This window comes from Setaria italica, chromosome VI (assembly GCF_000263155.2).
Source record: "Setaria italica strain Yugu1 chromosome VI, Setaria_italica_v2.0, whole genome shotgun sequence".
NCBI classification, from domain to species: domain Eukaryota; kingdom Viridiplantae; phylum Streptophyta; class Magnoliopsida; order Poales; family Poaceae; genus Setaria; species Setaria italica.
In genome coordinates, this window is record NC_028455.1 from 9303974 (window position 1) to 9329926 (window position 25953).

The 25953-nt window shown below is 47.0% G+C and overlaps 1 protein-coding gene across 1 annotated transcript; it reads right to left on the reverse strand.

Moving 5' to 3' along the window:
- Nucleotides 1–20840: 20840 nt before the first annotated feature.
- On the reverse strand, nucleotides 20841–22677 carry LOC101778299 (aspartyl protease family protein At5g10770). Its single transcript, XM_004973019.3, has 2 exons — nucleotides 22471–22677; nucleotides 20841–22360 (listed from the first exon to the last, which is right to left on the reverse strand). Exons 1-2 carry the CDS (start codon nucleotides 22598–22600, stop codon nucleotides 21111–21113), a joined length of 1380 nt encoding a protein of 459 aa, XP_004973076.1. The 5' UTR covers nucleotides 22601–22677; the 3' UTR covers nucleotides 20841–21110.
- Nucleotides 22678–25953: the final 3276 nt, after the last annotated feature.

A 25953-nucleotide genomic window follows, 5' to 3' on the forward strand; every position in this document is an offset into this window, starting at 1 on the left:
ATAAAGCTATGAGAGGCTCCCGAATCAAACAACACAATAACAGCTTGATTTAAAACAAGGAAAGTACCCGTCATTACTGGCGCACCTTCGGGGAGCTCGGTCAAGCTGGTGTAGTTGAGTCGGCCTTGTCGGACTTGCACCTTGGGCCTTCTTCCTCTGTTTGCCATGGGGTTCTGGCCTTGCTGCTGATTCTTGTTCCTGGGGCAGTCCTTAGCAAAATGCCCTTCATTGCCGCAGGTGAAACAGCGGCTACTAGCTGCAGGGTGGGATGGTGCTGGTGGGGTCGGCTGGGGCACCTGTGGTTGGAAGCCGGGAAAACAGGGCGCTGCTGCTGGTGGGGGTCGGGCAATCCACCTTCCTGACTGCTGGGGTCGGCTGGGCGCTTGTGGAGGAACCATCCGGAACCTTCGGGTTGGCTGGCTCGGAAACGCCACGGAGGCCTTCCTCTTCTGGTCGGCCTTGAGAGCCTGCATGCAATCCTCTTGAGAGATGGCCAGATTGACCAACTCGTTGTAGGTGTCTACCTTGATGGGGTTCAACCTTTCTCTGAGCTCCAAGCTAAGTCCTCGGTGGAATCTGTCCAGCTTCTTCTCATCTGTGTCCGCATGGTAGCCGGCATAACGGCACAGGTCGTTGAAAGCTTGGGCGTAGTGCAGCACATCTCGGGTTCCCTGGGTAAGAGCCAGGAACTCGTTGAGCTTGCGCTCCAAGAGACCTTCCGGGATGTGATGCACTTTAAACGCAGTTTTGAACTCGTTCCAGCTGACCACATGGCCAGCCGACAGCATGGCATGGTAGTGGTCCCACCAGAGCCGTGCGGAGCCACGCAGCTTTTGAGCTGCGAACTGAGCCTTGTTATGGTCGGGGCACGGGGCGGTGAGAAGCTCGAACCTGGATTCGATCGTACGAACCTAGGCGTCAGCGTCGAGCGGTTCTTGTGTCTTCTGGAACAAAGGGGGCTGTGTCCCCAAAAAGTCCTCATAGCGAGCAACATGCGGCTGCTATTGAGCCCTTCCACCTGGGGCTGCTGCTGTTGTCCTTGTACAAGATGCCTTAGCAGCTCGGTTTGAGTTGCCAGGATTGCCTCTAGTGGAGATGAGGGCGGGGGTGGGGGAAGATCCTGTCGCTACTCGCTGCTGCCGGGCACAGAACCAGACCTGGTGCGATGCGCCATCTGCAAGAGTTAGCGTTCCATTAATTTCATAATCTTAGAAGTACTCCAACAAATGGAATGTATAAGTTAAATTCTCCAATGCAACTCTCGCTGATAATGCAACACACGTCCTCATAGGGGGGGATACACTTTTCTCATCCTCATGTTTGTTAGCGTTTATCTTAGCCTTGTACTCAACTTCGGGCGAATCATACCCTACCCAGACTCCTATAATCCAACTTAAGCCACGGGGTCGGACTAGGCGATTCTCCCGAGAAAAAGGGTCGGCAACGATCCACATTAAAAAAAGGGGTCGGGCGAGGCGGAGACTACCTCGAAAGGTCGGCGCACTCGATCTCGCGAACCGAGGTCGGCCAACTTGAACAGACTCGCAGAAAACGGCGCGTGGTCGCAGCTCAACTCACTTAGTCTAATCATTCCAACACTTTACAAGAGTTAGAGGCCAGACTCAGGAATTGACTTCATTTACAGCGGTGTTCCAACACAGGGAGTACTCGACTCAAGGCTAACCTATTACAATCCTTTCCAAAATTTAGGCTGCCAAGGAGTACAACAAAGAATGAGTCCCTGAGAACTCTTAATCTACAAATGGACACTATGAGTAGGAGAAGGGGCGCCATCTTCTTCGATGTCCATACTGGATGCTCCCTCATCCCCCTCGGGGTCCTCTTGAGCTTCGAGTTGCATGTGGAGGGCATGCATATTGTCGAGCTCGGCTTGATGCTCCTCCAAGTGAGCATTGGCAACCGCCAGCTCCATCTCTATTTCCATCTTCTCCTCCGACAGCTCGATCATGCCGTCCACTAGGTCGGCTACTTCTCCCTCGAGCTCGGAGATCCGGTCTTGCATGTCGTGTATCTGAATGCCTCGCTGGATAAGCTGGTAGGTTTGGCCTACCATGTCTCTCCTGGCTAACTGGAGGTATCCTTGAGCATCCATTGTGGTCGGGGCAAAGATGGTCATGGCTCTCCCTTGAAGCAGATCAGCCGATAGAGGGCTGTCATGCATCTGACGTTGGTGGAGATGGTGACCATGGAGTACGTGGTGGCTAGCACCTCAGTATTTCCGACATGGTCGAGCCACGCCGGATCCAGCCGGTTCCTGGCGGGGAACAGGCCGATGGGGTCTAGCGTGACCTCCAAGGGATGCAGCTGACAAAACTGGGTGAGAAGCTGGAGAGCGGCAGACTCCCAAGTGTCCTCCGGAGCAAGACCGTAGGCTGATATTCCGAGGGAGGGCCAGTTGGGCCGCACAGGGGGAGGAGGTACCACCGCCTGTACATGGCACGTCTGGATGCCCTGCTCCAAATACAGTCATCCGGCGTACAATGGTGGGGACTGGTACCCAAACCATTTCAACGTGTCCCACAAAATCGCGGGGAAGCCCTCGAAATGCAGATAGGTGGACTGGAAGGTACCATCCGCTCCAAACAAAACATGCCCAGGGACGGCCATCTGGAACCAAGAAACCAAAACCACGTGAGATAGACTCCAAGGGTCAGGGGTCAGATAGAGAGGCATTCGGCTTTAACCGAGAGCAACTGGAAGAAACTAGAAATCCTTAGAACCGAAAAAGAAAAGAGCTCTTCCGAACAAGGTTGCTTTTGAGAAGGAAAACTTTACAGATTTCTGTTTATGATGCATGCACGGCCTACCTTACTCTTAACCAAAACAACTGCCCGAAACCTGGGTCTTACGCGGTCAGTGCCGGTGACAAGGCAACAAGTACGTGTCTCCCTATAATAGCTAGTCGGTTCTAGCAACGCCTCCTAAACGAACGCGGTTAGTGTACCTACAGAAAACACCAACACATGAACCTTTCGTGCCAGCACCCACGAAAGCGTTCCCAAAGATTACCGCTCACTATAGGAACGGCACCCATGCGTTTAAGGCTGCATGGACAGCACTCAACCGTGGAAATAGGTTCCCTTTGAATGGAACCGTATAACCCTTCGCATACTCACGATGCGGAACCACCACACGTATGATAGACGTGGTGAATCAACCGTGCTGATAGGTTCGTTGGAATCGAACCGTACCAACCTTCGTATGGATTACATACGGAACCTGCACACGTGTGATAGACGTGGGCGAAAACAACCACGATGATAGGGTCCTTTGAATAGAACTCCCTATCAACCTTCGCATACTCGTGATGCGGAACTCGGCACACGTATGACAAACGTGGCGAAGTGCTGGAAGGGTTAGCAAGATAACCAAGTAAAATATTAGCCACCTAAAACAACCCAAAATCCCCTAGGGCCTCTCCCACTAAGTCATCCTTAACGATCATACGAGATTTTTGAAAAAGTTTCTTGCAATTTTTATCTTTTCAAAGAAGTGTTAGTGCTTGTTGTGTTCTCTGTACTGCTAAACCTGCTCTAGTACCAGCTGTGGCGGATCCACTTCGGATCTACTTGGTTAAACATGATTTAGCCGCCTGATACGCGACACTCATGCTTAAGCCGAGTAAACACGAAGTGCCGTTGGATTTCCTCCGATTTAACTACTTGAATAGGACCATTTTAGCAGACCCACACGAAGGTGAGCGGTTCCAAAGAGTACAACAAGTCCACCGAGTTAACAACTTAGCCAGTTAGTTTGATTATGAAATAAACATCAGAGTTTTACAGGATTTCAGAAAAACAACAGAAGGTAAAAACCACTAGCGGAAGCAACGTCGGGGTCGGACGTCCCTGGTGAGGCCAGCCGGGACATCACTAATCCCTCTCCTCGCCGTCCGAGGAGGGATACCACTCGACCGTCCAACCCGGAGGGAGCTGGGGCGGCCAAGCGCCAGCAGGAGAAGGGTCGGGAGCAGCAACTTCACCTGAAAAACAGGAGCCACAACAAGGCTGAGCTACTAAGCTCAACAAGACTTAACCGACAGGAGTAAAACTACTCCACACTTCTAGACATGCAGGGCTTTTTGGCTGAGGGGTTTGTTTGCCAAAAGCACTAAGTAAAACCCTATTTTCAAGTTTTAGCTCCGGTTCTAAGTTCATTAACCGGTCTAGGTTTTGCAACCTATTCTAAGAAATCATAGAACCGAAACAAGGTATGTGTATATCAACAAACCATGTCATCATCAGATTCCTCTTTTACTCAGGGTGACATAGCGATCAAGCAGTCTCAAACTGTGAGAGGCAGACGAATCGATTCGAGTTCTTTAACCATGCATGGTGAACCTAACCTCACGACATCCGCGCACCCGGAGGTCGCTTCCTGTGTCGGCCTTCCCCATCAATCCCCTAACCCGTGTCGGGCCCATTTCCTTTGGTGCAAGGTTCCACAGACCCGGCCTCTGCCGTTCTGTGACCACGCTTGCCACCACGTGCGACAACCAGCAGGGGAAACTCCGTTCCAAGAACAATGGGGCGACCGCTCACGTCTAGGGTCAATCCGGTACTCGGCTTCCTCATCCCATACTAAGTATGAGGTTAGTACTTTCAAACACTTGATCACGAACACCACCACTGTCGGGCCTTAGCAAGTTTCCATAGACAGACGGGGCAATCAACCAACCACCAAAGAGTTACCCAACCCTGCCCCGTCCATCATACTTACAGTTGTAACAGAAAGGTAGACATCCAACTCCTACAACTCGTGAGTGACAGGGAATCACTCGGCTTTTACCGTCTCCTAGATAGGCAAAGCAGCTACTCGGTCCAACAGCTAGTTTTCAGATCATAGGGAAACTAGGTCATGCATCTAGGGTTTAAAACAACTCCTAAATGTAAATGCACAAGCATGTTTTAAGGAAGGCATGCGCAAGTTTGGAAAACAACACAGGGTTTTCATGCAACCGGGGCTTGCCTTCGAGCAAGGGGGAAGAGAACTGCTCGACTTCGGGGGCAGCTTTGGCTTCTGGGGGTAGGAGCTCAGCTACAGCTTCGTCTTCTGGCGCCGGGTGCAGCTCGTAGAAGCCGTCGGCGAGACGCAGCTCTACAGGAATGCAATGCAAGAGTTAGCACACACGGTTATTTCAACAGCAACACTTGCAAGTCTGAGCCCGGAAACTCGCGACAAAGAGCAGGAGGGTGGGGAGGTTCAAGGGAGCTGGTGGAGATCAAGAGGTAAGGGTTGGAAAGGAACTAATGATCTGATCCTTAAACTAGAGGGTTTGGTATGCTAGGGATCCTCAGACTCAAGCGCTGAAGGGTTCCCAAGTTTTACACATACACCCTCGGGTTGAAGAAAAGATCACAGCCGAGCCCTCGGGCGAGGCGGAGAGGGGTCAGCGGAACAGATAGGGTCGGGCGAGATGGAACCGGGGTCGGGTGGATAGGAGGGGTCGGGTGAAGCGGACTGGGGTCGGCAGCTTACCTTCTTTCTACAAGGAAAGCTTGGGGTCGGGAAGAAGCAGACTTGGGCGGAGGGACTAAGGCTTTGAACAGCGGCGAGGTCTGGCAGTGCTCCGGCGGCGGCGGTGCTTCTTGTGGATCACAAGTGAGCTCTTACCCAGCACGGAGGAGCAAGTGGCTGGGTGGCTTGGGGAAAACGGAGTGGAGCTGAGAGGAGAGTTCCTCAAGAACTTAGGGTATGGCGCTGGGAGCTCGAGCAGGGAGCGAGAGAAATGGTGGAAGGCAGCAATGGCGGAGGGAACTCCGGTGGGGCTCGCGCATTCCCTTTTATAGCGGCTGGGAAGGGAGAAGGGAAGCGGTGCGGGAGTGAGAAGGGGAGCGGCGCGAAGGCTAGGGAAGAAGCAATGGAGTGCTCTGCCGGGGCGGCGATTGAGCGACGAGGGCGGTGGTGCAGGACTTCGGGGATGACGCCAGCGGTCATTGGGCTCTGGCGTCAGGGCGGCACAGAAGCGGGTATGTCGGTGGTTGAGATTTGGCGGAGGCGGGCGTCGTCGCGGGCGCGCAGGCGAGCACGGAGCAATAGATTGTCGGGCGGCTTCTGACAGGGCGGGGAAAGGAGCTGTCACTGCCATGGTCGAGGTTGGCGAAAGAGGAATCGTCGGGTAGCGAAGACCAGGCGGCACGACTGTGTTTCGAAGTGACGGAAAAGACGGGCGACATCAGGCTCTGCGGCCGGGATCTGGCGATGTGATGATGGGCGCGGGAGGCGAGGCGTTGCAGAAAGGTTGCAGCGGGGCTTCCGCTGCCATTGGGGAAGGGGGCGCAAGAATCCATTCAGTCGCGGGCCAGAGACGAGGCTGAGCGGCGGGCGTCGGAGAAGTTGAGCCACGCGGCGGGGAGACTCTGAAGCGGGCATGCAACTCGAGTGCGCCTGTCGCGGAAGATCTGGGGGAAAAAGATCTCGCGGGTCCACCGGTCAGATAGAACGGATGTTTTGGGAAGGACTTAGAAGGATCCGACGGTGAGCTGGGTTGGGCGGGGTCGGAACCAGAGCGAAGCGGGGAGGGGTTGGGTCTCAGGGGTCGGGACCGGTCGGGAGGTTGAACTGAACACTTAGGCGTGGAAAACTAGGCAGGTGCTCAGGGGCTAGGATTAAGATTAACTGGGAAGATTTAGGGCCGGTCGTCACAGTTACCCAACGACTAGATTCCAGGAATATTCCAGGGTACAATGGGAAATACGGCCTTCATATGGACTCCTCCAGCTCGCTCCTTGTACAGCTCCTTCATTCCATGTGGCAGCCAATGTGGTCTTCAGATGCACGCTTGGCTCCTTCGGAGGTAGAAGGGTTTTCTGCCAGGTCACCTTGCTATTCCTTCTTTGGACAACCCATGCTCAAAATGAGCCGAACGCAGCATCTTCCATCTAGGGAGTCCTGAGGGCCGTCCCGCCACCATCGTGTCCCAAAGAACCTTTTGTACACCTAAGGGTCTTCATTTCCATCCTCCCCTTCCCTGCACTCAGAGTTTTCCACAATCAAACAAGCCCTCATGGTTAGTGATGAGAGGACTTCTCCCTCTGAAAGGGATTCTGAAGGTGGTTTCCCCAACTATAGCCCCTCGTGAGCGAGGACCATCTTTTCTCTTGATGGGCCGAACTGACGACACTAAAAACATGGTGCAACCATCCTTCGGAACTCCCCGAGATCGACGCATTAAGGATTTTACTTTAATACCCTTTACCTATTATTTTTAATGGTGTTATTCAATGTCTTTTTAGACATTTCACCCTCACAACCACTTCCTTCCAACATGCCTATAAATATCGCCGTGCGGACCCTGGTCATTTACTTTTACCGCTATCACTTTCATTGCTACAGGTCCAAAGCCCCCTTCGTCCATTGTTTTGGTAACTTCTTTTGTTCTTCGTCTAGAAACCAGTTTGTCTAGTGCTCCTTGTGGCTCCAAAGCGTAAGCGTCCTTCGGGCGATGAAGAAGAAGAGCATGAGGTACGTAAGAGCCGAATGATCCCTGAAAGCATTGTTATGTTGAAAGACAAAAGGATGGTCATTTCTACCAGGGCTCCTAGTTCCAAGGTTATTCCTAAACTTGAGGACAATGAGGTTGTCATCTTTCGGGATCTTCCTTTTGCTGGTCTCCACTTCAAATTGGATCCTGTCATTGTGGACATAATTTGTCTATTGGATATCTACCTGCACCAGTTGACACCAAACGCACTCGTTCACATGTTGATTTATATTTGGATTTGTTGGACTACCAAGATCAAGGCTTCGGCCGAAGGGTTTGCTGCTGCGCACAAGGTCCACCACCAACCGAAGTATCTTTTGGAGGATGAAGATGGTGTTGTTGTTGAAAAGGAGGATCAATTTGGATGTCTCAACTTCGTTTATCACACTGGTGTGTTGTCTCCTATTGCTACCCATCGTAATAAGTGGCCTAATGACTGGCACTAGCACTGGATGTATCATGAAGTGGAAGCACAAGGCAACGGAGAGCCTCATCATCTTGTTACCAAGACCGTTTCTTCCCTGCACGAGGATTACAAAGTTGACCTTCCTCTGTGCTCCGAAGGGGATGAATTTATCTTGATGCTTTGTCTGTTTGCTCGCAAATATAGCACTCACGATATTGTTAAAGAGTACCGAATGGTTGGCGTGTGGCCTGTCCGAGGCGGCTAGCAGATCCTTGAGACTGATTGGGTCAAAGTCGATGGCCCTATCCCTTGTACTAACTAGACAAAGTTCTTTAGATTCACTCGAGACAGTGAGTTCCTTCGTTTACTTTTGCGTTCTAATTCCTTTTGTGATGCTTTGTTGCTTATCGATCCCTTCTTTATTTTCTTGCAGGGGTAAACGTTGTCAAGGCCATGAAACGAGGTGATTTCATACTTAGAGCGGAGTCCCCTTTAGAATTCAAGGAAGTGCAGGAAAAGCTTGGTGGGTCTCGGGGGAGTTATATTTTCTCCTTCTTTAAGATTGATGCTCCTCTTCGCGAAGTGACAAAGAGGAATATTTGCGTTCGGAGTAGAAAGCCACGAAGAAGGCAGCTAAGGCTACAGCCCTTGCAAAGGCTGCCCCTTCGTTATCTCAAGATAAGTGTGGGGCGACGCACCGTCTTGAACGCACGAAGAGGGGACGCCGCCCTAGTTTGAAGCATGCTCGCACACTGAAAAGAGCTCATACTGACGAAGCTATACCTGAGGTTGGTGGTGATGAAGAAACTAGGCATTCCAGTCCCCATCCTGGCGATGATGTTATGCTCGCCTAGCCCCTTCATCAAGTTCGTCCTCCTACTCCGCCAGTTGATGCTAGAGCATCCTCTCCTACAGAGTCTCTCCTCATTCCGATGAACCCCATCTAGCCAAAGAGCGATGAGGAAGAAGAAGTGAAAATTTACTCATCTACAGCTGAACAAGTTCCCTCTAAGTCTGTTGATCTTAGCCCTCGTGCAACAGAGAAGGAAGCTACCACTTCTTCGGAGTCATCTACTTCATCATCTTCTTTTGGAACTGAAGAAGGCTGCCCTTCATATCAATGCTCAAAATGATGCTAAACTTATCGGGGGCCAGACCATTGACTTTTTGTCCCTTCGAAGTAGCGGACATGAGAGGAAATTTCTCTCCGAAGCCGATGATAGTTTCTGCTTTCCTCACGAAGAAGACAAGTTTCGCAATCTTGATTTGGGGACGATGGTGGAGGCTTGTGGGATCTCGCTCTTAAGAGTTTTGTTGCCGCTCAATGTATTTCTCAAAAAATTGCTAAAGAAATGGAAGATGCAACCTTGTCTGTTGAGGTTGCTACGCTCCAAGTTCGCATTGCTGAATAGGAATCCTAGCTGGCTTTGGAGAGAACCCTCAATGAGCAGCTTTCATCTGACAGATTTAAAGCCGACGAATAAGTTGCCAAAGCTCAAGATGGGATCAAGACTCTGGGTGAGGAGCTTAGTCGCGCCCTCTCATCTTGTGATGCCATGATGAAGAACATCGAGGTGCTGATGAAGGATTTAACGGAAAGAACTAGGACCTTGAGAAATTGCAAAAAGATTTGTCTAAGTACCGCACTTATCATGTCAGGGGCGCCGAGGGTTTGCACAACAACATAATTTGAGCCCTCGAATTCATTAATCTTACTCCCCCCTCATTCAACGTTGGATCTTTGTCCGTTCTTCAATTTTATGATTGGGTTAGTGTTTGTGCTGAACTACTATGCATGAGCGGGAAGTTGCATGGTGAACTCAGCATTGCCGTTAGTGTCTGAGCCCTTGCTCATTCTGTGTGTTCCTTATTCCCCTCGGATGCTCCTTCATCAGAGAAATCACAAAGTAAGAACTATGTCCATGTTCTTGGCAAGTCTTCCCACGTGTGACCTTCGGACATAGAGATTTCAGCTGAGCACATGCCTACTCTTCCAAAGAATATTGCGAAGAACTTTATGTTGAATTTTTTCAAGATGAGGGGTGGCCAGCTTGCTCGTGATGAGTTTGAGCGTCTATCGGACCATGTTTTCTTCATTTCATGTATCTATTTTATTTTTCTTGATTGTTTTTGTACTCTTGTGTTCCTTTGCTTTTTGTTTTTTTAGTTGCGGTCTCACCTTCAGGCAGATCTTTCTGCCCACCTTCTCGAGAAATGTTCTGCACATGTCGGTGCCTCATCCTTCGAAGGGCTTGAAGATAATTGGATCCAAATGCTTCATGAACCTGAAAGCGTGATGACGTTACCCAAGCCCCCGTCTACTGATGTGACAACAGGTACTAGTCCTTCGTCACATGACATACAAGAAGTTCTCGAGGTCACTAAAGCTTCGTCGTCTGATGCTATAGATGGTAACATGACTCCCTCGTCTCCACCCACAATGCTACTTTCCCCTGTTGATGAAGCTCCAAAGCCTGCTGATATTGATTCCTCGTCCGCAGCTGCAACCGCCAATACTTCGGGTGGTGCTCCTGCTGTTGTTGAGCCTCATCCGGAGGTTTGATGCCGTTTGAGAGCTAAGAGTGCCTTTTTAACAACTTGTGATGTAACTAACTTAATTTGGTTCCTACGCACGTCCCTTTGTTAGCTCCTACACAGGTTACCGAAGGTGTGGTTCCCGTCATGCTACATTATGATAACTACTTCATGTCCTCTGGCATTTGGGAAAAATTCCACGCTCGCCATCTCGGTGTTTCCTTTAACGATTTTTGGTCTTTCAAGATTTGCAAATACGAGGAACATAACTCTGAGGTGAAATATTTTTTCTCTAAATTTTCTAGTGACCCCGTTAAGCGCTCTAACTGTTGGAGGTATGCCCTAGAGACAATCATAGAGATGATGATATTTTTTTGTATCCATGTTTTATATTGTGTTCCTTGAATATCCATTAAAGGCTACTTGAATTGATTTGCAATTATGTGAATCGTATGTGAAACTCTTTACTTGTATGGTTATTCTAAAAGTTATCCCTAGTCGGAGTTCATGTGAGGACACACATGAATATTATACTAGTACATGTATTAGTTGATGACTATGTTTCACAAGTCATGGACATGGAGATGTCAAACTAATAATGTAGGCATATGTGCGGAGACATGTGCTAGGACTGACCCAACGCGAGTTACGTAGTTCTCTCTTTACACAATGTGTATGCTTTGTTCTTAGACCTGAGACTGTCGCATGTACTCAAGATGTGGATCGACTTACTTAGGGGCTATCAAACACTACACCGTAACTGGGTAGTCATAAAGGTAGCTTTCAGGTTTGTCAAGAAGCATGCTGTGAGGCATGGTCAGTCAAGATGGAATTTGCCCCTCTCTATTTGAGAGAGATATCTCTGGGCCCCTCGAGTGATCGAATCTGGAAATGTATGGCTATGCTACGTGAGGTTAAGAGTTAACTGAGAAAGGGATTCCGAATGACAGCATCAAGAAAGAGTGGTCGGCTTGGAGCTAGACCAAATATCGTGAGGCAAAGGGAATAGCATGTATGTGATGTTGTGATGGTTCGTATGATATGATCTTCGTGTGCGTATAGGAGTTAGCACGTGTTGCTAGAGGCCGCTACTAACTATTGGCCATGTAAGAGTACTCGGGCCATGTCTATACGCATATGAACCTATAGGGTCACACACTTAAAGGGCTGGAAGCCCAATTCGGATATGATCTGAATTGGACTAGGTTTTGGAGTACTGATGGGCCTTGGACCTAGAGGCCTGTCAGGAACCCCTATAAATAGAGGTGTGGGGGCGCCCTAGGGTTTATCCCTTTTGGCCGAACCACAGCTGTCGTGCCTCCCACGCCCTCACCTCGTTGCAACTCACGGACCTAGCAGTCTAGCTTGCGACACTTCCTCCCTACATGTGTGGATACCTTGGAGGTGTTGCACCTGCAGAACTTGGACGAGCCGCCGACGAGCCATGATGAGCTGACGACGAGCCATGACGAGCCGACGACGAGCCGCGGCACGAGGAGGACCTCACTGTACGTGGACGAGCTGTTGAGGAGCTGCTCGACGTTGATGTGTTTGACTAGGCTAATCGACTTCGCTACCCTGACGCGATTCTACAACTTCTGCACCTGTGCGTCGAGTGGTAATCCCGTGATCCATATACGACAATTTTCCTAGTTTATGCAGTACAAAATTTTTGTTTTGCGCTAGCGTAACCTATCTCGTATCCCAACAATGGTATCAGAGCTGTAGCTGTATAGTTATGGATTCGGGATGTGTGCATATGGAGATATGCGGTTTTTCAGTTTGATGTATGACTTGGTTTTCTGTTCTTGCTGTAATGGTCGTGTAACGACATACTCCTAACGGTCGGATTTCCTCCATCGGATTTAAGTAATACACGTAATGCCAGTTGAAGCGAGCGAAGATCAATGTGATTGGTTGAATCAAAATCTAGGTTCATACGCTAGGCGCATATGATGCGCAATAGTAGATTGGATCTACTACCAGGTCGGAATTTTTGCCGTATGCGTGTGCTTCGGTAAAACAGCCGTAACTTTTCGGTACGATCTCGGATCGAGGTGAATTTTATATGAAAATTGATCTACCGAAAAAGTTACATGTAATTGCGACAGAATTTGATGGTTTTGGAGAAATTAGATTTCCCAAATTTGACTTGGAAGATGGAGTTTGGGGTCGTTTAAGTTTGGAACGTTAGAATGCCTAACTCTATTTTGCAGGATTTTTTGATCGGTATGGCCCCTGTATGTGATGCAAGTGTGTAACTAATTCGTGGCCTACGTGTCACGCATACCGCAATATGGATGGAGCCATATGTATTGTCACCTAAATGTATTCAATGGCCTGCGTGCCAATCTGTGATGATCCGAGCAACTATGTAATCTTCTTTACTGGCTATTAGATGTAATAGCGTGTACTAGTTCTTTGTGGACTCATCACTAGAAGGATGGCACACATGGATCATAGAGATGGAGATCATCATGGTGAACGGGTTCTATAGGGATGGAGATCGCAAATAGAAATCAGGCCATACTGTGTCACAACTATGTGCATGCTATTCTGTTTTGTTTTACTCTTACATGCTGTGATGTTAGAAGTAGAACGATCCCTCGCAAATTTTAAGTTAGTATGCCCTCCCAACTAAAACTTGCACCATCCCATGTCTTGTACAATTAGTGGTGGGTCTATGAAATTAGGGTGCCACTAGTTTTCCTTGATTAGACGGGTTTGTATCAGATATTTACACGCATAAGGGTTGATTTGCTTAACAAGGTCATCATAACGGTTTAGGACCTTGGGGCAGCAAGGTTGGGCGCCAAGACATGGAGATGTCACCCAACAACAAGAGTCATATGTGATATGATTAGCGAGAAGTTTGCTTACCGATCTACCATGCCTGCTAGCGGTGATGCTAAAGCTCACTAGTAGACTTGTTAGCTGTGGATCCTGAATCACTAAGTATCAATAGAGGGATATTAGTTTTAGTGGGAGTAGATTCTGTTAAATAGTTTAATGTGATTTGCCTATCATGGTTACGTTTGTCTTAGTATTTTGCATTATTATTTTGTTGTAGATGGCATCTAGCAACACCACATCGTTTGCTTTGCGTTCGGTCCTTGAGAAGGACAAGTTGAATGGAACAAACTACTTGGATTGGATCCGTAACTTGAGAGTTGTTCTTAGGGCTGAGAAAAAGGAAGATGTTCTAGACAACCCATTACCAAAAGAACCTGCTGATGATGCACCTGCTGCTGTTAAGAATGCTTGCAAGAAAGCATGTGATGCTAACCTCGAAATAAGCTGCCTTATCCTTGCTTGTATGGAACCCGAGCTGCAGATGCAGTTTGAAACAAACCATGAGGCGCACGATATCATCGTGACACTTAGAGACATGTTCCAGACACAGGCCAGGATTGAAAGGTTCAATGTGTCTAAGGCCTTTGTGGAGAGCAAGCTAGTAGAAGGCACAGCAGTAGGACCACACATAATCAAGATGGTTGGTTACAGTCAACGGTTGGAGAAACTGGGCTTCCCACTAGGCCAAGAATTGGCCACTGATTTCATTCTTTGATCTCTTTCATCTAGCTGTGGGAACTTCATATCAAACTACCATATGCATGGGACGAAGAAGAGTTTGAATGAACTGTGTGGCATGCTTAAAACAGTAGAGGCTGACATTAAGACAAGTGCTAGTAGCAGCCATGTGATGGCTATACAAAACAAGCCTAGCTTTAAGAAGAAGGGCAATTCTTGGAAGATGAAGGGCAAGGCTGCCAAGCCAAACTCAGTGCCCAAGGTTAAAGCTGGACCTGGACATGCTCCAGACAAAGAGTGCTTTTATTGTCATGAACTTGGTCACTGGAAGAGAAATTGCAAGCAATACCTAGCTTCGTTGAAGAATGGCGGAAGTAAGAGTCCTTCCACCACAGGTACGCTTGTTGTTAATGTTATAGACAACATATTTCTCACTAATACAATTACTAATTCTTGGGTATTTGATACCAGATCGGTTGCTCATATTTGCAATTCGATGTAGGGACTTATAGGAAGTAGAAGCGTGGAAAGAGCAGAAGTTGATTTCCGCATGGGCAATAATACAAGAGTTGCTATGTTGACCATCGGGACGATGCAACGCCACCTCCTATCAGGATTTATTATGGAGTTGAATAATTGTTATTTTGTTCCTAGTTTAAGTCGAAACATTTTGTCTCATTCATCCTTGATGAAGGATGGTTATTCTTTTGCGAGTGAAAACAATGATTGTGTGATCTCTAAGAATGATATGTTTATGGTTTTTTCACCCATTATGAATGGGTTATTTGTTTCAAATCTTGATGATTCACCTGTCTGTAACATAAGTGCTAAAAGGCCTCGGCCTAATGATTTGAGTCTTACCTACATGTGGCATCGTCGTTTGGGTCAAATAAGTAAAAAACGCATGAAGAAGCTCCATTCTGATGGTCTTTTAACTTTGTTTGTTTTTGAATCATACGAGACATGTGAGGCTTGCTTGCTAGGCAAGATGAACAAGACGCCTTTCACAGGTTTTCCTAAGAGAGCATTAGACATGTTGGAACTCGTACATACCGATGTATGCGGACCAATGAGCACGACAGCTAGAGGAGGATTCCAATACTTCATAACTGTCATTGATGAATTTAGTAGATATGGCTATGTCTACTTGATGAGGCACAAGTCTGAAACCTTTCAAAAGTTCAAGCCATTTCAGAATGAAGTTGAAAATCAGCGTGGCAAGAAAATTAAGGCCTTACGATCTGATCGCGGAGGCGAGTATTTGAGCAACGAGTTTAGCAATCATCTAAAGAGTTGCGAAATTGTTCCACAACTTACGTCGCCTAGAACAGCTTAGAGAAATAGTGTATCCGAGTGATGCAATCGAACTTTGTTGGACATGGTTCGATCAATGATGAGCCAGTCGGACCTACCGTTATCATTTTGGGGATACACTCTAGAAACAGCAGCTTTCACACTTAATAGGGTACCATCTAAATCCATAGTTAAGACATCATATGAGATGTGGACTGGAAAGACTCCCAGTTTGTCTTTTCTAAAGATTTGGGGATGTGAAGTATTTATCAAGGGACTTCCGTTGGACAAGATTACACTCAAGTCGGATAAGTGCATTTTCGTGAGATATCCAAAGGAAACTTTAGGATACTATTTCTACAACCGATCAAAGGACAAAGTGTTTATTGCTCGGAACGGTGTTTTCCTAGAGAAAGAGTTTCTCAAAGGGGAGAAGAGTGGAAAGACAGTGCATCTTGAAGAAGTTCGAGATGAGCCAATCGGGTAAGAATCAACAAGTGATGCTAACGTAGCAGAACAAGTTGAGATACCCATAGAAAGAGAAGCACCGCCACAACCACGAAGGTTGGCAAGGCTCCACGAAAGGCAGGAAATATTATTGTTGGACAATGATGAGCCTGCGATATATGCAGAAGCAATGATGGACCAAGACTCCGAAAAATGGCAGAGTGCCATGCAATCCAAAATAGAGTCCATGGGAGACAATCAAGTTTGAAACTTGGTTGACCCACCTGATGGTGTTAAAGCCATAGAGTGCAAGTGGATCTATAAAAAGAAGAGAGATATGGTTGGAAATATTCACATCTATAAAGCATGAGTTGTTGCAAAAGGTTTTGGACAAGTTCAAGGGGTTGACTATGATGAGACCTTCTGGCCCGTAGTGATGCTTAATCTATTCGGATTATTCTGACTATAGTTGCATATTTCGATTATGAGATATGGCAGATGGATGTCAAGATAGCTTTCCTAAATGGAAATCTAACTGAGGATGTGTATATGATGCAGCACGAAGGTTTTGTCGATCCAAACAATGTCGGAAATGTATGCAAACTTCAAAAATCCATTTACGGGTTGAAGCAAGCATCTAGGAGTTGGAACATTCGTTTTTATGAAGTGGTCAAAGGGTTTGGCTTCATTAAGAACGAAGAAGAGTCTTGTGTTTACAAGAATGTTAGTGGGAGCTCTGTAGTATTTCTAATCTTATATGTGGATGACATATTACTAATTGGAATCAACATTCCTATGCTTAAGTCCGTAAAGACTTCACTGCAAAATAGTTTTTTGATGAAGGACTTAGGGGAAGCAGCATATATTCTGGGCCTCAAAATCTATAGAGATAGATCGAGAAGACTTATAGGATTAAGCCAACATAGTTACATTGACAAAGTGTTGAAACGGTTCAACATGGAAGAGGCGAAGAAAAGGTTCTTGCCTATGTCACATGGAATACACCTTAACAAGACTCAGTGTCCTTCGATTACTGATGAGTGGGATCGCACGAGTAGAGTGTCATATGCTTCGGCTATCGGATCTATCATGTATGCAATGATAAGTACTCGCCCAGATATTTTATATGCGCTAAGTATGACAAGCAGACCCCAGTCTGATCCAGGTGAGAGTCACTGGACGGTGGTGAAAAACATTCTTATGTACTTTAGAAGGACTAAAGATATGTTCCTTGTCTATGGAGGTAAGGAGGAGCTCATTGTAACAGGTTACACCAATGCTAGTTTCCAAACAGACAGAGACGATTCAAAATCATAATCAGGATATGTGTTTACGCTAAACGGTGGTGCTGTTAGCTGGAAAAGTTCCAAGCAGGAGACGGTGGCTGATTTTATGACAGAAGTCGAGTACATCGTGGCTTCAGAAGCCGCGAAGGAGAGTGTTTGGATAAGGAATTTCCTTATTAAACTTGGTGTGTTCCCGAATGCGTCTAGTCCATTGAATCTCTATTGTGATAACAATGGGGCTATTGCGCAAGCAAAGGAGCCAAGGAATCACCAGAAGAACAAACACGTAATGCGGCGATTTCATCTCATTCGAGACTTTGTTAATCGGGGTGAGATCATGATATGCAAAATATAGACGGATTTGAATATTTCTGATCCGTTAACAAAGCCTCTCCCGCAGTCTTAGATTGATGCACACATAAGAGCTATGGGTATTAGATATCTTCTAGATTGACTCTAGTGCAAGTGGGAGACTGTTGGATGTATGCCCTAGAGGCAATCATAGAGATGATGATATTTCTTTGTATCCAAGTTTTATATTGTGTTCCTTGAATATCCATTAAAGGCTACTTGAATTGATTTGCAATTATGTGAATTGTATGTGAAACTCTTTACTTGTATAGTTATTCTAAAAGTTGTCCCTAGTCGAAGTTTATCAACTATGTTTCACAAGTCATGGACATGGAGATGTCAAACTAATAATGTAGGCATATGTGTGGAGACATGTGCTAGGACTGACCCAACACGAGTTACGTAGTTCTCTCTTTACACAATGTGTATACTTTGTCCTTAGACCTGAGACTATCCCATGTACTCAAGATGTGGATCGACTTACTTAGGAGCTATCAAACACTACACCATAACTGGGTAGTCATAAAGGTAGCTTACAGGTTTATCAACAAGCATGCTATGAGGCATGGTTAGTCAAGATGGAATTTGCCCCTCTCTATTTGAGAGAGATATCTCTGGGGCCCTCGAGTGATCGAATCCGAAAATGCATGGCCATGCTACGTGAGGTTAAGAGTTAACCGAGAAAGGGATTCCGAATCACAGCATCGAGAAAGAATGGTCGGCTTGAAGCTAGACCAAATATCGTGAGGCAAAGGGAATAGCATGTACGTGATGTTGTGATGGTTTGTCTGATATGATCTTCGTGTGCGTATAGGAGTTAGCACGTCTTGCTAGAGGCCGCTACAAACTATTGGCCGAGTAAGAGTACCCAGGCCATGTCTATACACATATGAACCTATAGGGTCACACACTTAAAGAGCTGGAAGCCCAATTCGGATATGATTTGAATTCGACTAGGTTTAGGAGTACTAATGGGCCTTGGACCTAGAGGCCTGTTAGGAACCCCTATAAATAGAGGGGTGGGGGCGCCCTAGGGTTTATCCCTTTTGGCAAAACCACAGCTGCCGCGCCTCCCACACCCTCATCTCATTGCAACTTGCAGACCTAGTGGTCTGGCTTGCGACACTTCCTCCCTTCATGTGTGGATACCTTGGAGGTGTTGCACCTGCAGCACTTTGACGAGCCACGATGAGCCGACGACGAGCCGCGGCACGAGGAGGACCTCGCTGTATGTGAACGAGCTGCTGAAGAGCTGCTCGATGTCGATGTGTTCGACTATGCTGATCGACTTCGCTGCCCTGATGTGATTCTACAACTTCCGCACCTATGCATCGAGTCGTAATCCCGTGATCCATATACAGCAGTTTTTCTAGTTTACGCGGTAGAAAATTTTTATTTGGCGCTAGCGTAGCCTGCCTCGTATCCCAACACTAACACCCTTCGTTTTCATTCTGCGACTCGTGGCATGCGGCACATAGAAAGGATAGCCTCGGATCCCTTTAGCACTGTTAATGTTGATCTGCTGGATCCGAAACCTGAACCCTTGGACGAGGGGGTCATAGGCCACCTAGAGTATATTTATAAAAAGCTCTGTCTCCCAACGATGTAGACAACATACAAGTGGAGAATTCAGCAAATGCTTCATTCGAATAGAACTCTGACGCTCCTTTTTTCCCCTTCGGGTGCAGGGCACATGCCTTCCGATGAAGAGTTACGAGCTATGGCTGAAGGTATTGTTGATATTGCTGTGCTTCATGTGTTGGCCGAGACCTGTGAACTTGTAATGAATAAGGATTGAGGTGATGTAATAAAAATGATGTATCTATTTGTGAGTGATGTCGTTTGTCCATGCTGTACATACATTGCCGATCTATCTACAAAGTATTACCGAACCAAAGATATTTTGATCATTTATAGAATTATACATGAAACATAACAAATATGATACAAATACCATTAAACTCAAATGTTGCTGAAAGTTTAGATAGAAATACACAAATTTAAATTTCAGACCCAAACAACATGATACACTACGACAAACTCAAATGTTGCTGAACGTTTAAATAGAAATACACAAATTTAAATTTCAGACCTAAACAACATGATACACTACAACGAACCATCCACTGAGTACTATCTAGGAGGACTTTAAGTATCCTTTGGCAGCAAAGATGAAGGTTTGACCCAACCTCATCATGTGATTTATTTGTGCCTCCTGCGACGGTAGTACTCAGTGGACCTAAAACCCCCGGGACCTGCCGCAATAGCATCTTCATGATATCTCTGCAAATAACGAAGCATTGCTCTCTCCCACATGCTCATTTTCTTCGGCTTATCATAAGGACCAACTATGGTTTTCCCCTTGCCGTGAGAGAAACGACGATCGCCCCCACCATTGCCACTACCTCCAATAGCAGTAGCCATCTTTATGTACCATAATTTATTTAGATCATATTTACAAATGACTAAACTATGAACAAACTATATTTTTCCCCACAATTTATTTAGCTCAAATATAACATATAAATGAAAATTTTCTCCATTGTAGCTTATTCTAGAAATGACTAATTATATACCTCTATTTCATCTTATTATGTTTATGAACCATAATTTATCTTATGACTAAAATATGAACAAATTATATTTTTTCCCATAATTTATTTAACTCATATTTGTAAAGGACTAAACTATGAATTATCCTCTAACCTCATATCAATTTCTTTGACTAATACGAAACATAGCATCCAAAAAATTGTAGCTTATTATAAAAATCACAAATATGAGCTCCAAATAACACATGCGTATAAATAAAAAATTTCTCCATTGTACCTTATTCTAAAAAACACAAATTACTCTAACTTTAAAGCATGTACTCAGGGAGGATGAAGTTTCTAACCTTTAAAACACTTGAATGAGTGAAAATCCCCATGAAATGGTCAAAAATCCAGCAGCACCTCCCCTATTTCACCATGATTGGATGAAGGCCGAGCTGGAGGAAATAGCTCGTGCAGGAAGAAGAAGACACTTGATTTATAGGAGGGAAGTTAGTACCCGGTTGGGGGCTCCAACCGATACTAATGGGTGACCTTTAGTATCGGTTGGATGGCCCAACCACTACTAAAGGAGATCATGAGGGCCTAACGGGGAACTAGCCGTTAGACTTGGTACTAATGCTCATATTAGTACCGGGTCAAAAATCAACCGGTACTAAGGGTTAGGATCAAAGCTCAGTTTTCCAGTAGTGGTTTGACCATTCGTCTTATTCGAAGAATAATGTAAGTATCATTTGTTTGGTTTGTATAATTTACTTTGCCATCAAAGGAATTTAATCTTGACTTATCTTTTTCATGTATTTGCAATAAATTTTTGAATAAATGATTGGTCAAACGTGGCAAGGAAATGCCAATCTTACTATAAAATAATGATGAATATAATCGCTGATGTTCGAATCTTCTAAGAACATGAAAATATAATAGACATTTCTACCTACAAATAAAAAGCACAGTATTTTATTCACGCATTACGACTGTAATGTTTATATTTCGATTGATTATTTGCATGCTTACATCATGCTGCAATCATGCACAAAAACATGTAATAAAATCGAAGTACTAGAGTGATGGTTACGTTTACTCACTTCACGCCCGTTACGTCGTCACACACAAGCGAACTCACAAACACGAGAGAGTTGGTCAACATGCTATCTCCCTGCAACGACAAATATCTCGTTCGTATACATGATGCATTGGCGCGCTGATCAGCAAGCTCCAGCCCGGAACCCAATGGTGCCCCGGCCGACGTCGTGCAGCACCTCGAACGTCCGCTGCTGCACGTTGCCGATGATGCTGGGGACGGAGCTGGCTCCGCCGTCGTCGCTGGGGGCGAACGCGAGGCAGTCGAAGATCATGATCCCGTGAACGTCGAGGTCGACGACGGCGCCGCCGTCGAACACGAGCTCGACGGCCGGCACGGTGACCCTGGTCAGGTTGCCGAAGTCGTAGCACGTGTCGAGGATCTCCAGCGGCTTCGCCCGCGGGTACTGGAGCATCCCGGCCCTGAACGCCGACCGCATCGCCGAGTACGCCCTCGGCGGCAGCCTCGTGATGATCGTGCCGGAGTCCATCACCGACCCGGCGGAGAACACCGTCGGCGCCACGTTGACCCGCGTCCCTCCGACCCTGATCTCCTCAAGGAACACGATGTAGAACGTCGGGACCTCCCTGCTCCGGAACATCCTCGTCGTCGTGAAGTTGCCGCCGCCGCCGCTCGGCGCGCCGAGCGTGAGGAATCCGGAGGAGGCCTGCGGGGTCGGGAGGCAGTACGAGAAGGCCGGGCCGAATGTCGCCGCCGTCTGCGCCACGAGCGACTGCGCGCCGCCGCCGAGGCCCATGAGCCCGGCGGTCTTCTCGACCTCGAAGCCCGATCCGGCGCGGCTGCAGCCGAACTGGAAGCCCGGGACAACGTTGGGTCCCAGCGTGAGCGTGTCGGAGCTGTAGGTTCCGGTCGTGTTGGAACCGTCGAGGTACCTGACGATGTACTGGCACTGGGAGCCCGAGCAGCCGGCGGCGCCGCCGTCGACGCCGAGCTGCGCGCAGGCGGCCGAGCCGCATGAGAAGGGGGAGTACGTGGTCGACTCGCTGGGGTCGAAGACCGGGTCCACCTGGGCGTGGCACGGTGAGCACGGCTTGCAGTGCACCCATGAGATGTCGCTGCCCGTGTCGATCATGACGGTCTGCGTCACCGCCGGCGTGCCGATGCTGACGTTGATCACGTACTGCAGCGTGTCCAGGGCGGCTCCCAGGGTGGTCGGCAGGGTGGCTTCCAATTTCTGGGCGTCGCCGGTGGCGTTCGCGGCGGCGGAGAGCAACCGCTGGATGTTGCTAGCCCGGAGCTGGTCGCTGAGGAGGATCTTCTCTACGTTTAGCGTCTGATTCGTGGGCGTAAGCGAGCATGGGCCGTGCCGATGGTGCAGCGTTACCGTGGCGCCGGCAGAACTCGACGGAGCGGCTGAAGCAATTGTAGCAGGGAAACAGTTACGATTAAACGGCAAACAACGGTGGAATTTCAATTCTTTAAGCGTGTGTGCAGTGTATGCTTCGACAATATATATACTGAACCTTTCGGCTCGGAACAGACGGCTTCAGTCTTGATAGAACCAGTGATGTAGCTTGGACTGTCTCCTGCATGAGCAACAAGGGAACAGTAACTGTAAAACAGGAGAAGCAGAAGCTTGGAAACAGTAGCCATGGCTATCCCTTGCTTCTAGCTAGGGCAATGTCGCAGCACCAAGAAGCTGATATGTTGTTGATCTGCATCCATGGAGTGGCTTTTGGTTGCTTATATAGAGTAGAGCTCCGGGGCACAAGCGCGCAACTCCACGTCCATGGTCTTATCCATCTCATCGTTGCCTGGCTCCTTTGTCAGCACATAAATTAATGGGGAATATTGAATTGCTCGCTGATAAGTACTAGAGTTGAACATCCTATTACATGTCTTTCTTTATCAGGTTAGGCAGTAAATGGATTGCAGAGATTCGAGTCACGAAATTTCTAACAAATACTTCTTCAATCAACCTCTTCAGCGTTTCCATAAAGAAGAACTCGATTACACCGTATGATCCAGTCAAAGTCTGGAATTTCACGGCAAGTACAGCAATCTAAATCCGTACTTGCCCAGTTACAAAGATCCGTAAGTCATTGTCACCTAAGTCTTGCAAAGCCTATAGCATCAAGCGATTTGGACACTTGGGCACAAAGTCAAATTTCCTTCTTGTGCGAGAAAGCAAAAAGTCAAATTGTGTTGTATCCTTATGTGTCGAAAACCATGAATCGTTATGCTACCTTAATTATCGTCTCTATTGGCAAAAAATAACTGGATGCACGAACTGCCAGCCCTCTGCACTGGCAGATGAAGCCGTCCACTACAAAATCATTTAGTTTGTTTACACCGCTGAATAGTTCATTTTGAACTTTAAATTGGTAATCTTTATTGTTAATTCTCTGTATATACATGCAGTATATATGACCTAACCTGCTTACCTGGAAATATTACTACCAAAAACACGGTCACCTCTATACAATATTTGTGGCGAGAAAGGTAACAAAATATTATGTTACATCAGCTTAGAAGTTTCCTTTCAAATACCTTGATCATATCTAACATTCTCGGAGTTGATGCATTCATCAAGAAAGGATGAGTTTTTAACGCTCTGTTTTTTTTAGTTATTGTAACCTGTAACTGAAAGCTCTTTTTAACTACTCCCTCTTTCTTCTCAAGAGGGTTATAGTTCTGAGAAATCTAAATTTAAAAAAGAGTTTTACTCGGTGGCGGCCCGCGAGTGCGGGGTGTATGATGACGACATGCATGCGGTACAGGGTGAGTGTGGGAGGGGCGGAGTGGGGATGTGGCATGGAAGTGGGGGTGATTGCGCATGCATGACGTGCGGGTGCGGGTGCCAGCATCTGGGGTGCTGACAAGGGGGTGGGGTGCACTAGATGTTTCGTGCAGGGCCAAGTACATGTGTTGGTGGCACGATGGCCATGGTCATGGCATCGCGGTCCGACGTGTGCATGCTGTGAACGCAGCAAGCGCATTGCTTGGTTGGCTGGCAGGGAACTGTGGCGGTTTGCCTGCTAGAATTGTGCTTGAGTGCAGACTGGGGGAGTTGTATGGGCAGTGGGTTGCTCCCGGGATAAGACGGGTGATTGTAGCATGCTTGTGTGCGGGAGGACAACACAGGGAGATGGTTTTGAGGAAGCAGATACTATGGAGAGTTGGGCTAGTGGTGGGGTGGGTCGGAGTGGGATGTGCTGGATAGGCCGAGCTGGCGGAGTGGATCCGATTGGAGTAGGATGTGTCCCAAACGAGTCGGTCAGCCGGAGTGTGGAGGAGATGGACTGGTCTAGGGAGGTTGCTAGCCCATGATGTTGGAAGAGAAGGGGAGAGAGGAAAAGGGCTTGGGCTGAAAGGAGAAAAGGACTTGGGCTGAAAGGAGAAAAGGACGGGAGAGAAATGGCCGGCTAGATTGAAAGAAGAGGGAATTTAAAGAAGAGGGAGTTTCAATAAGAAAACTAAGTATTAGAGTTTTGTTTAAGAAGGTATTTAAGAGTTTTATGTTTGGTAGGCTGAATACTTCTAGCTTTTGGTAGGAAGCAACAAAATACATCATATATGAGTCATATTTTAAGCAAAACTAGTTTATAAAATAACTTTAAATATTTGTTAGTTAATAAAATAAAAAGTATATACCGTAGTTGTTGGGAAATTTAAAAAAGGCAGTGGAAAGGGATCAAGAGCAGAAAGGGAGCGCATGGGTAGAGAAGAGATGAATGGAGGCCCAAAAAAGAGCGAGATCGCTGTGAAGTCAACGTCAACACGGACTGGCATGAAGCATGAAGTCGGAAGACCAGCCGATATAATGCGCGGTTTCTCATCCATAAGGTGCTGTTTGGTTCGTGTTATTGTAACGTAGTCTAATTTCAGCCGTATGTGTTTACGTTAGATATGGTTTGGTACCGGCCGTCTATAATCAGATACGGGGCGTACGATTTTGTTACCGCTCCTCCGGCTCCATAATCGGATCGCGCTGCTGCGTCTTATCGAGCAGGAACTGGGAAGGTGATGTGCGATTCCCATGTGACGCGTGCCGTGGGCACTGGCCTCATTCTTTCAGTGTCGGCGGCAAGAACTCACCGTGTTGTGGACTGCCGGGCAGTGTCCTGAGCGCTATTCGATTTCGTTACCGACATGAACCAAACAAAGTATGTTTTCGCTTACACTGTATCAAATCACGGTGTCATCTGATTCCATTAACGTTATCAAGATACTATGATAGCATCATTGTTCTGAGAAAAAAATAAATGTTCAGAATAAAGGTCAGACCAACTACTCCCACGAATAATGATTGTTATTCTTTGAGCAAAAGCAAACGTTCTGAATCATGTATGATTAATTGCATATTATTCAGAATTTTTATAGAGCATTTACCAAGAGATAATTTGAGATGTTCTAGAAATATCTTTAATGTCATGGTCGAACAACTATGAATGTTTCTGAAAAATAAAAAATTAAAAAAGAAAAAGAAAAAGAAAAGTCCCTCGTTGTGGAAGAGCTCTACCAGCCTGGCAAGCGGGCGTCAGCACGCGGAGGGGAATGGGTCATGGTCGATGATTCCGGCGCACACAAATCTGCTGACACAGGCCAAAATTTGGATGGCGTAATATCGAAAAGAGCAATCCAAAATATTCACACGGGCTGGAAGGAATCTGCTGCGCAGAGGCCCAACCCAAGAAAGGTCGACCTTAACATCCTTCCAACCATCACCAAGAGAACGAATTCATGCATTTAAATGCATGCATAGACTGCTTCCATACAATTCCGATCCCTTCGATCTACTATTGAATCAGTACTCGCAACATGTACAACTTGACATGACGATCCCATCTTCTGGGACGCCTCCCCATTCTTTCTCATCTCATTGTCACCGCCACGCGCCGCCGCGGATGCATCGGCCCCACGGTCACCCCTAGCATCGCCGCCATGGCAAATCGATCCATGCCGCAGGGCTTCTGCACGTATATGATCGATCCAGAGTTCTACGA

Excerpts from the sequence above, each read along its gene's own strand:
- LOC101778299 (XM_004973019.3), bottom strand. The coding sequence starts at position 22,600 with ATGGCTACTGTTTCCAAGCTTCTGCTTCTCCTGTTTTACAGTTACTGT. Across the intron at positions 22,361-22,470 it reads CGTCTGTTCCGAGCCGAAAG|CCGCTCCGTCGAGTTCTGCC; the intron begins GTTCAGTATATA and ends CAATTGCTTCAG.